Source organism: Bufo gargarizans, chromosome 3 (assembly GCF_014858855.1).
Source record: "Bufo gargarizans isolate SCDJY-AF-19 chromosome 3, ASM1485885v1, whole genome shotgun sequence".
Classification (NCBI taxonomy): domain Eukaryota; kingdom Metazoa; phylum Chordata; class Amphibia; order Anura; family Bufonidae; genus Bufo; species Bufo gargarizans.
In genome coordinates, this window is record NC_058082.1 from 502,109,204 (window position 1) to 502,121,378 (window position 12,175).

General features: G+C 43.1%; 2 protein-coding genes across 2 annotated transcripts in view; one reads left to right on the forward strand and one right to left on the reverse strand.

Moving 5' to 3' along the window:
- Positions 1-12,175, reverse strand: part of SMG6 (SMG6 nonsense mediated mRNA decay factor) — a 223,484-nt gene that overhangs the window by 201,745 nt on the left and 9,564 nt on the right. Inside the window, exons 6-7 of the mRNA XM_044283895.1 lie at positions 10,579-10,657; positions 2,189-2,299 (exon numbers count right to left, since the gene is read on the reverse strand). Coding sequence (XP_044139830.1) covers positions 2,189-2,299; positions 10,579-10,657 — 190 coding nt within the window. The remainder of the gene's footprint in view (positions 1-2,188; positions 2,300-10,578; positions 10,658-12,175) is intronic.
- SRR (serine racemase) overlaps positions 6,294-12,175 on the forward strand; it is a 42,259-nt gene continuing 36,377 nt past the window's right edge. Inside the window, exon 1 of the mRNA XM_044283898.1 lies at positions 6,294-6,313. The gene's annotated coding sequence lies outside the window, so the exon portion shown is untranslated. The remainder of the gene's footprint in view (positions 6,314-12,175) is intronic.

Below are 12,175 nucleotides of genomic sequence, written 5' to 3' on the forward strand. Positions count from 1 at the left end.
AGTCTAAGAGCCATAGTTGTTTCAGTTTTTGGGCGATTATCTTGAGTAGGGTCTCATTTTTTGCGGGATGAGATGACGGTTTGATTGGCACTATTTTGGGGTGCATATGATTTTTTGATCGCTTGCTATTGCACTTTTTGTGATTTAAGATGACCAAAAATTGCTTTTTTTACACCGTTTTTATTTTTATTTTTTTACGGTGGTCACCTGAGGGGTTAGGTCATGTGATATTTTTATAGAGCCGGTCCATACGGAAGCGGCAATACCCAATATGTATACTTTTTTTTTTATTTATGTAAGTTTTACACAATGATTTCATTTTTGAAACAAAAAAAATGATGTTTTAGTGTTTTCATAGTCTAAGAGCCATAGTTTTTTCAGTTTTTGGGCGATTATCTTAAGTAGGGTCTCATTTTTTGCGGGATGAAATGACGGTTTGATTGTTACAATTTTGGCGTACATGTGACTTTTTTGATCACTTTTATTACCTTTTTTTGGGAAGTAAGGTGGGCAAAATTTCTATTTTATCATAGTTTTTAATTTTTTTTTTTTATGGCGTTCACCGTTCGGGTAAAGTAACATTACCGTTTTATAGATCAGGTCGTTACAGACGCGGCGATACCAAACATGTGTAGGGAATTTAATTTTTTTCATTTTTAATCAGTGATAAATGTGTTTTTTGATTTTTACTTTTTTTCACTTTTTTTCACTTTTTTTTTACCCAGACCCACTTGGTTCTTGAAGATCCAGTGGGTCTGATGTCTATATAATACAGTACTGTACTCTATATAGGGTACTGCACTGTATTTTACTTACACTGAACAGATCTATGCTTTCAGCACAGATCTGTTCAGCACCATGGACAGCAGGACGCCTGAGCAGGCGTCCTGTTGCCATGGGAACCTTCCCCGTCTGCCACAACTTCGCAGACGGGGAAGGGTAAGGACTGGGGTGTCGGGGGGCTGTCTGGGGGCTCTCTCCCTCTCCCATCGGGGGGCTGCAAAGGCACAGCAGCCCCCCGATCGGAGAGGGAGGGAGCTCCCTGCGCTGTTAACCTTTTCCATACAGCGGTCCGTACGGACCGCTGTATGGAAAGGGTTAAACGGCTGACATCACATCAACGATGTCAGCCGTTTATACCAGGGTGCCAGCAATGTGCTGGCACCCTGGTATACCCACTCTACACCAACGATTACGCAATGGGAGGCGGGCGGGGGATCGCGATCCCGCCTGCCGCACCGCCCGCCTCCCGCACCGCCCGCAACCCTCCCCCTGCACCACCCGCCCACATAATATCATTCAGGGGTGCAGGGGGAGGAATAACATATATATTCTGGGCATTGTAAAGTTTCTGATCCCCGCGGTCAGGGACCGCGGGGATCAGAAACGGCAAAAAGCGCATCAAACCGCAGGTCTGAATTGACCTGCGGTTTGTTGCGATCGCCGACATGGGGGGGGTCACGGGACCCCCCCGCGCATTTAGCCTAGGTGCCTGCTCAATGATTTGTGCAGGCACCTTGTTCCGATCACTGCCAGCCGGGCGGCAGTGATCGAAACAACACATGACGTACCGGTACGTCATGTGTCCTTAAGTACCAGGGCATCATGACGTACCGGTACGTCATGTGTCCTGAAGAGGTTAAGGGGGTTGTGAAAGAATGGGGGGGGGGGGCCTTGACTAATCAGAATTGTAAAGGAAAGAGGACCTACCTGCTTCACAGCGCTGGCTTCCTGTTCTTGCTCCTCCAGGTCTGCGTTGCTACGCTGCGCTCCTTTGATGTCAACATCTGGTTTGACGTCCCCGCAGCCAATCACTGGCCGTAGCAGTGACCAGCTCTCTTTGCGTTATGTGACCATTTGTCATAACGTAAGAGCAGCCGATCGCCGCCGCGGCCAATGTTTGGCTGTGGCAATGTGAAACCGAACACTGACACTGTGAGAGCTCAGCATAGCAATGCAAGCCTGGAGGAGAAGGAGCAGGGAGCCAGTGCCAGGAAGCAGGTAAGTAAACTTCCCTTTACAGGTCTGGTCGAGTTTGCGAAAATCACCCCCCATTCTTGCACAACCTCTTTAAACAATGTTCACAAAGCCATTGCTGTAACAATGCAGTCTCCTGCAAGGTGCTAAATGAAAGTCTGTGTACCGTAATGTACAGGATGTTATTTCTTAGGAAAATATGGCCGCTTACCTTACGCTTGGTCTCTTCAAACAAACTCATTAGACTTTCCTTGGCAGTAAGAATTGGGTTGCTGGCAGCTAGACTACGCATGTAGTAGTAAACAGCATCCAGTTTCCTCCTCTGTCGCAATGCAAAATATACACAAATGTTAAAATAAAAAAAGGTATACTGAAGTGTCGTAAAGACTGACACAAAAGGACCACATTTCCTGCACCACCCAGAGCACCGTTTTCTACTCCACGAGGTACAGTCAAAACTTCAACAAACTTTTAACCAAGAACAAGTCGTGACCATCTATTTTTTTAAAAGTAGATAGAAAGATCTGCTGGTATATCTGATTAAACATGTAAAAATGGTCCATGCAAGCATTTTCATTTCTCAAAATGCAACTTTAAAAAATGAAGGAAGAAAAAAAAAAATCTTGCACACAATGCGTTCTGAATGGCACACAAAAATAAAAGAAACCCCCCCCCCCCCCCCCCCCCCGCCAAGAACACAATCATGGGGTGCTTCTACCTTATCATGGCAGCCAGGGGCATAACAAAGACCCTCAGGCCTGCCATGGCTGTATATTGGGCTGTCCCAAAGGAATGGCCTAATAGACAGCCTGTCACTGTTAGGCCTCCTGCACACAAACGTGCGCGCACTGTGGACGTGCTGCGGCCCGCAAAATGCGTGCTGCAATGCACGAACACCGACCGTGGGGCAGCCGCAGCGGATCGAGGACCTATTCACTTTAATGGGTCTGCCATCTGCCCGTTCCGCAAAAATATAGAACATGTCCTATATTTTTGCGGAACAGAAGTACGGGACGAAACCCACACGGGCACACGGAATAGTGCCCGTGTATTGCGGATCCGCAAAACGTCAACGGGACACCTACGGTCGTGTGCAGGAGGCCTTACAGTGATAGGCTGTAATGCATTGGGATACATGGTATAATAATACATTATAAGAGTGATGTCCCCTAGTGGGACTGTAAAAAAATAAAAGGTGAATAAAGTTTATAAAAAACAAAAAAAAATAATATCTATATATATATATATATATATATATATATATATATATATATATATATATATATATATATATTTTCCACAAAAGGTGGTTTGAGGGCTCATGCACGTGACCGTATGCATTTTTGCGGTCCACAAATACAGATGACGTCCATGTGCATTCCGTATTTTGAGGAACAGCTGGCCCCCTTAGAGAACAGTACTATTCTTGTCCGCAATGTGGACAATAATAGGACATTTTCTATTTCTTTGTGGAACGGACATACGGAAACCGAATGCACACAGTAACTTCCCTTTTTCTTTTTGCGGATCCATTGAAATTAATGGTTCTGCATACAGTCCACACAAAAAATTTTTACATACACGGAAAGAAAATGTGTGCATGAGCCCTTATTTTGTAAAAGTAGTTTAAAAAGCACAGATAGACTGAGATACTCTACTCACAAAAAGGTTAAGATATTTGGCTTACGGGTGAAATTTCAGGATGAACCTAAAATGCACTCTAACCTTTACAGGTGAACTTAATGTGATCTTCTCTAAACCTTTGAATGCACATGTCCAACTGTTCAATGTTTCAGTACTTTTTGCACAACTTGCTGTTTTCTAAAAAAGAGCTTAATGGCAAAATTCCCAAATCACCCAATACATTTCCTGGTTCAAATAGAATTGGTATTTAAACAGTCCTCCTCATCATGCAGTTCACATTTTGACATCATGAGACCAAGACGACATCTAACAACTGATCAACAGTACCTTGCCATTGCGAGGCTTCAAGCAGGATGTTCTCAGACGGAAATGGCCACTGAGCTTAGCGTCAGAGTGTCTTCAGCAGGTTGCAACAGAGATACAGAAAGACTGGAAGAGTCACAGAAAAGCATAGAAGAGGACATCTTTTGGCCACTTTCCACACTGATGACTGCTTCATTGTGAACAGGGCCCTGCAGAACCAGATGATGAATGCCACACAACTCCAGGCACATTTAAGGGAGGCGAGAGTCACCCAAGTGTCCCGTCAGACCATTCGAAACCGTTTACATCACCTTGGTCTGTGTGCTAGATGACCTACAAGGGTACCTGAACACAGGTGTCATAGTCTTGCATGGGCCAGGGAGAATCTACAGTGGATGAAGGACTAGTGGGCCTTAGTGCTGTTCACTGATGAAAGTCTATTAACACTGAGCAGAAATGATTGTGCTATACTACCTGAATAACATAATTAATCCAGTCATTGTGCCTCTGCATGAGCAACATAGGCCTAATTTTATCCTTGTGGATGACAATGCACCAGCTCATCTAGGTCACATTATAGGGAACATCTGCTGGAGATCGAGGCATCTGAAATGGAGAGGCCTACACTTTCTCCAGAAGTGAATCACATTAAAAACCTATGGGATCAGCTGAGTTGCTGTGTAGAGGCTCGTAACTCTGTACCCCAGAAACTCAATGATCTGAGGGCCGCCCTTCAAGAATAGTGGGATGCCATGCCTCAGCAGACAATAAGTCGACTTGTGAACAGCATGAGACGTCGTTCTTAGGGTACTTTCACACTAGCGTTTTTCTTTTCCAGCATAGATTCCATCCTAGGGGCTCTATACCGGAAAAGAACTGATCAGTTTTATCCTAAAGAATTCTGAATGGAATTCAGGATGTCTTCAGTTCAGTCTTTTTGACTGTTCAGGATGGAGATAATACTGCAGCATGCTACGGTTTTATCTCCGGCCAAAAATCCAGAACACTTACCGGAATGCCGGATCCGTCCTGCGCAGACCGGGAAAAAAAAATGTGAAAAAAATGCCGGATGACACCGGAAAGATAGATCCGGCATTTCAATGCATTTATAAGATGGATAAAGGATCCTGATCAGTCTTACAAATCCCATCAGTTTGCATACGTTTTGACTGATCCGGCAGGCAGTTACGGCGACGGAACTGCCTGCCGGATTCCTCTGCCACAAGTGTGAAAGAACCCTTAAGCTGTAATTGATGCTCAAGGCCATATGACAAGTTTTTAAGACATTGATATTTTTGATGGGGGTACACCCACCACTGTTGGCTTTTGTTTCAGATGAGGAAATCACCATTGCATGCTTCTACTTAAATGCCCTACTTTCATAATGCAATATCACTGTAGCGTCAACTTTTTATGTTTTCCATAAATTTCACCCCAAAGCCAAATATCCCAAACTTTTTGTGAGTAGTGTGTGTGTATATATATCTATATATATTACTGTGTTTGCCGCAACCCCCCTAAATAAAAAAAACGCCCTGTGAACAACGTAAAAACAAAATACTGAATTTTTTTTATTCCTCTTTCCCTAAAAAAATTATAAAATGTTAATCAATAAGTCTCATGAACCCCAAAAAGACACTAACTTAAACTACCTTTCATCCCACAAAAAACAAGCCACATACAGCTACATCGGCAGAAAAATGAGTTCTGGCTCTTGGACTGCAGCAACGTTGAAATAAATAAATACATGTATTTTTGTTATTATGCAAAAGTAGTAAAGAACAAATAAAACTATACCTAGTATCTCCGTAATTGCACTGACCCACAGAATAAAAGCAACATGCTACTTGAGCACACAATGAACGTCAAAAAATTTAAAAGGGCAAAAAAACGAATAATGGCAGAACTGCTTTTGCCCCACACCCCCCAAAAAAGTGAATCGATAGGTCTTATGTATCCCAAAATGGGGTCACTAAATAATAAAATTCACCCTGCAAGAAAAAAAGGCTCATCGACAATATAATAAAAAAAAGAGAGCCAGAAAAAGAAAAAAAAAAAAAAAAAAAAAAAAAAAAAAAAACACACAAGACACTGTCTGTATCCAATATATAATTGTGGGGGAAAATTAGCCGTGCGTCTTTAGGTTCCATTATGGAAGCGCTCACTAGTATGCTTTAGGAGTAGGGAGTGAAGTGCTTGTAATACTCACCCTCCCGGTCTTCATTCCTGTTGCCAGCGCTGCACTGTCCTGACCTTGTACAGTGTCAGGACGTAATGCGTGCACTATGACCCCACGCTGCACGCAGTCAGATGACAGAGCAGCGCCGGCCGGGAAAACAGGGGAGCGCAACTTCTGCCGGAGGTGGGGAGGAGCCGCGGCGAAGGACAGGTAAGAGATGTTTTTTTTATTTTAATCTGATCTGAGGTCTGATGGGGGTCTCACTATGGGCTGATATAAGGTCTGATGAGGGTCTCACTATGTGGGTGGATCTTAGGTCTGATGGGGGGGGTCCTCACTATGGGCTGATATAAGGTCTGATGGGGTCTCACTATGTGGGCTGATCTGAGGTCTCATGGGGTTCTGACATGAAGGGCTAATGTGATGTCCTGATATTTATAGGGGTCTGATCTAGGATTGAATTTGAGGTCTGATGAGAAATATATATATATTTTTTTTATTCTCCTCCTCTTAAACCTGGGGTGCATCTTATCATTGCAGCAGATCTCACCCTTCAATGGAAAAGGGCAAAATCCGCAGCCAAAACCACAGAACTTAATTGCTGTGGATTTAAAAATCTGCAGGTCAGTTTCTGCACTGAAATAAAATCTGCATTTGTGTCATCTCATACACTTTGCTGGTACTGTACCATGTTGTGGTTTTTCCAAACAGGAATCTACGAGGAAAAAACGTGTGCAGGTGGCATAATAGATTATTTTTGTTTGTTTTTTCCTGATGCTGTATGTTTGTTACTAGCACTGATTTACACGGATCTAAGTTATACTCTCCCTGCGACATCTACTGCCTCTATCGTTCATCTTTATCTATATGCATACTGTGACTGATTAGTTCCTCGACTGTCACAAAGTCACATTTTCTTTACACTATGCAATATTTATTCCAAGTTTCATTGATCGTAAAAAAAAAAAAAAAAAAAAAAAAAATTCCCTCTGAACCTTATTTGACCCCTTCCAAACCTCCACTGTACACCAGTCTGCAAATCAGTGACTTTAATCAAAGACTTAACCCCTTAGATGCCATAATCAATTGTGATCAAGGCATCAGAAAGGCTTTTCAAGAGAGAACGTTTCGCACAGCAATCAATGGAGGAGAAGTTTCTACCTTGTAACAGCATCGAACCTTAAAGGGATTCTGTCATGACATTTTAGGCCCATAACCTAAACATATGGCCAGGTCCGTCCAAATAGCATGAATCCGAAACTGTACTTATTAAATGTGCCTGTGGCTCTATTAGCATATAAAACAGGTTTTTATAACCTGTCATTCACCTACCTAAGGTGCCCAAGGGGACGTCGTTTTATACAGGGTGCCCTGGCTGCAGCCATCTCCGTCTGGTGCCCAGCGCCGCCTTTCCACTAGAAATCGCCGCCCTCCCTGTCTATAGTGCCACCTTCCTCACCTCAGCCCCGCCTCCACAATCGTCCGGTCCCTCTGCCAGATCCCGCGCACTAGGCATAACCTGAGGGACCGGACGATTGTGGAAGCGGGGCTGAGGTGAGGAAGGCGGTACTATAGACAGGGAGGGCGGCAATTTCTAGTGGGAAGGCGGCGCTGGGCACCAGACGGAGATGGCTGCAGCCGGGCACCCTGTATAAAGCGACGTCACCTTGGGCACCTTAGGTAGGAGAATGATAGGTTATAAAAACCTGTTTTATGTGCTAATAGAGCCACAGGCACATTTAATAAGTACAGTTTCGGATTCATGCTATTTGGACGGACCTGGCCATATGTTTAGGTTATAGGCCTAAAATGTCATGACAGAATCCCTTTAAGAACGCAAGTGAATACAAGTATAAAGTAAAAAAAAAAAAACATCTTTTTACTATAATAATCAAAAAATATTTGCCATGTCATGTCCCAAAACAGCCATAATATGTTAATATTTATCAAACACGGTGAACGCTATAACAAAAGAATGAAAATGTACGATTTGCTTATTATTATTATTTTTTTAAAGTGATCAAAAATCATACACAATCCAAAATGGCATCAATAAAAACTACAGATAACCACACAAAAAATGAGCCTTCACTCAGTTTCGTAGATATAAAAAAGTTATGGAGGCAGAATTTTCTAAATGTGTTTTTTTTTTCAAGTATTAAAACAAAAGACAAACTATAAAAATGTGGGTTCACTGTAATCGTACTGACCCCGGAAATGAAGGTAAAAGGTCAGTTTTACTGCATAGTGAACGCCATAAAAATGAAAACACAAAACAATAGTGGCATTGCATCTTTTTTCCAGTTCCTCCCTTTTGGATTTTTTTTTTTTTTTTTTTTTTTTTTTTTTACAGATTCCAACTACATGGTATGCAATGCAATATTAAATGGTACCATTACAATGTAAAACTTGTCCAGCAAAAACAACATACAGATATGTGAAGGCTGGGAAGGGTTGTGGTTCTGAGAAGGCAGGGAGTAAAAAAAGAAAATGCAAAAACAAAAAAGGCACGGGGTCAGGAAGGGTTCAATCCTGACATATCTCAAGATTTCAATCCTGTCCCCCTCTCCTTTCTTTAAGTCTTTCTTGATAAGTATTATTCTTAAAACCCTCCATCATGTTTGTAACCTGTCTTTGGACCCCATATATTTCACCAATATCGTTTTGAAGGTAAGGTCTCTAGAAATAAGCACAATACTCTGTACGTGGTCTTACCACAGCTCAATTCTACTTCTTATACCAATTTGCGCCAGAAACAAGTCAACTGAGGAGATTTTCCACTTGCATCATGGCATTATCTATATTTTGAATTCATCATGGAGATGGGTTTTATTTTGGACTGCTGTTAACTTGAAGAAATATTCTGGACTTTGTGTTTTGGTGGTGCTGGACCTCTTCTATGCTATAGTTTTCCTTTGGAGACGCCGGGACCCGTGTACCAGGTGGTGTGAGCTGATGGCATTTATTGTTATTAGAAAGTACAACTTATCTAACAAAAAGCAAGCCCTCAAACGGCTATGTGAACAGAAAACCAATAAAAAAAATAAAAAAAAGTTATGGCTCCAGGAAGGCAGAGAGTAAAAGACAAAAACGCAAAAACTAAAACTGTCCCTGTCCTTAACGAGTAAAATCTACTCCAGCAAGCTCATTCTGAAAGCCTATGTTCAATGCATATATGACATTAAGGCCCCTTGCAGACGAACGTCGCAATTCTGTAAGCAATTCTGTAAGCAAGTTCCGTAAGTTTTGTTTGCGATTGTGTTCGGTTGATCCGTTTTTTTCCACACGAGTGAAATGCGTTTTAATGCATTTTGCATGCTCGTGATAAAAAACTGAATGTTTACTACTAACATCTCTTAGCAACCATCCGTGAAAATGCCCCATTCATTTCTATTCGGCCAGCATTGCGTAAAAAATGCAGAATATGGCCTCATGCACACGACCGCTGTGTGTTTTGCGGTCTGCAAATTGCGGATCCGCAAAACACGGATGGCGTCCGTGTGCATTCTGCAATTTGCGGAACGGCACGGACAGCCATTGATATAACTGTCTAGTCTTGTCCGCAAAACCGACAAGAATAGGACAGGTTATATTTTTTGCGGACCACAGAACGGAGCAACGGATGCTGACAGCACACGGAGTGCTGTCTGCATCTTTTATGGCCTAATTGAAGTGAATGGGTCCACATCCAAGCTGCAAAAACTGCGGCTCGGATGCGGACCAAAACAAAAGTCATGTGCATAAGGCCTATAGAACATGCTACAATTTTCACACAACGCACAAGTGATGCGTGAAAAACAACGCTCATGTACACAGACCCATTGAAATAAATGGGTCAGGATTCAGTGCAGGGGCAATGCGCTCACATCACGCATTGCACCCCTGCGGAAAAATTCGCTCATGTGAAAGGGGCCTAATTCTTCAATGCTATGGACACCTTTGGGAAAAATAAATACAAAATGTATTGTTGCATTCTACTCATTTTGAGCTAGAATAATTTTTTTCAGTTGATCTTCATTGAAAATTCTCTACAGCTTTAAATTTGATCATATCTAAAAACTATTGCTCTCTGCCTCACACTGATTCAGTCAGACAGCTGTCCAGATGACTTGATCTGCATTTATTATTTCTGAACTTCTGACAGCTCTTGAACACTTATTTAAACCATTTTCTTATCAGTTTGATAAGAATTTAGCTAGAGTCAATGTTTAGGAGCTGTCAGGAATTCAGAGAAAAGGTCTGCAGATCAGACTAGTTCCCGGGTGGATTCATTATGAGGCAGAGAGCAATAGATGGTCTGTAGATGTAGTGAAAGTGAAAACTTTGGCGGAAAAACTGCTGAAAAAGTTTTGATAAAGACCCCAAAAAAGAATAAAATGCAATCATAAAAAAACTGCCCCAGCAAATCAAATCAGCTAAAAAGACATTAAACAACATACAAAATAACTATAACAGTCTACTCCCTCCTTTCTCACCGTGTATATAGCCAGGAGAGCTAGCTGATTATAAGGTCTACCATTCTTGGGTGCAATGTGCTGTGCCTTCAGATACCAGCTGCAAAGACAAAAACAAACACATTCATTAGACAAATCCTTGACTGTTCTTATTTAGGCTAAATGCACACGATCAGGATTGTGCGCGGAAAATCCGCGCCGTAGGTCATGTACATTGTATTCTATGAGAATTTGAAATTCCCAATGCACACGATGCAGATTATTTCCGTGCGGATTTTGACCTGCGGTGCAAATTTTACAATCCGTAGCATGTCAATTTATAGGGAGTCTTTCACGCCGATTCACCGTATTAACCTAACAACAGACTTATGTCCACGGCATCCCCCCTATTAAAACTGTGCTTACCGTATGTTGCTTGCTATCATCGTTCTGCCAAAAAACACTTTTAATCAATATGCAAATTAGGCTGTGAAGGTGCCCAGGGGCGGCGTTACAACGGCCGGTACCCAGGCCCCTGGGTCATTTTCATACGAATCCACTCCCCCTCCACGCGTCTGCCGGCCCTTGGTCTCTGCTCTAACCTCCCCCCTCCCGAAATCCTGCGCCGATGACCGCAAAATTGGCGCGTGCGCATTGAATGACCACAGTCTGGCCGGGGCATCACAGTTTATCATGCGCATGCGCCGGCCTAACTTACGTTCTTGCCGTGATGCGCTGTGATCACAGCAAGAACGTAAGTTAGTCCGGGGCCGGCGCATGCGCACGGTAAACTGTGATGCCCCGGCCAGACTGTGATCATTCAATGCGCACGCGCCGATTTCGCGGTCATCGGCGCATACACAGGATTACGGACGGGAGGTTAGAGCAGAGACCAAGGGCGGGCAGACGCGTGGAGGGGGAGTGGATTCGTATAAAAATGACCCAGGTGCCTGGACACCGGCCGTTGTAACGCCGCTCCTGGGCACCTTCACAGCCTAATTTGCATATGGATTAAAAGTGTTTTTTGGCAGAACGATGATAGCAAGCAACATACGGTAAGCACAGTTTTAATAGGGGGGATGCCGTGGACATAAGTCTGTTGTTAGGTTAATACGGTGAATCGGCGTGAAAGACTCCCTTTATTTTATTTTTCCTGACCGGATTTTCTTAATTCACTTAGTAAAATCTGCACCAATTGATGCGGATTGACAGCACGGATTTGCCTGCGAACACCTGTTGATTTCAGTGTGGATTCTCAGCACATGAATCCTGAACTTGTGCATGTACTCTTAAAAGGGACTCTTGTCACCAGCAGCCTCCCCATCAACTGCATACACAGATCTGTTTAACAGAATAAGGCCTCATGCACACGGCTGTTGTGCAGCCGTTCCGTGCATTGGGGATCGCAATTGCAGTCCACAATGCACGGGCAACATTCGTGCAGCAGGCCGGACCCATTGAACTTGAATGGGTCCGTGGTCTGTCGGCACCGCAAAAAAATATGACATGTCATATTTATTTGCGTTGCGGAACAACAGAAAGAAACACCACGGAAGCACTCCGTAGTGCTTCCGGTGTTCCGTGACTCAGTTCCGCATCTCCGGACCCATTCAAGTGAATGGGTCTGCACCAGTGATGC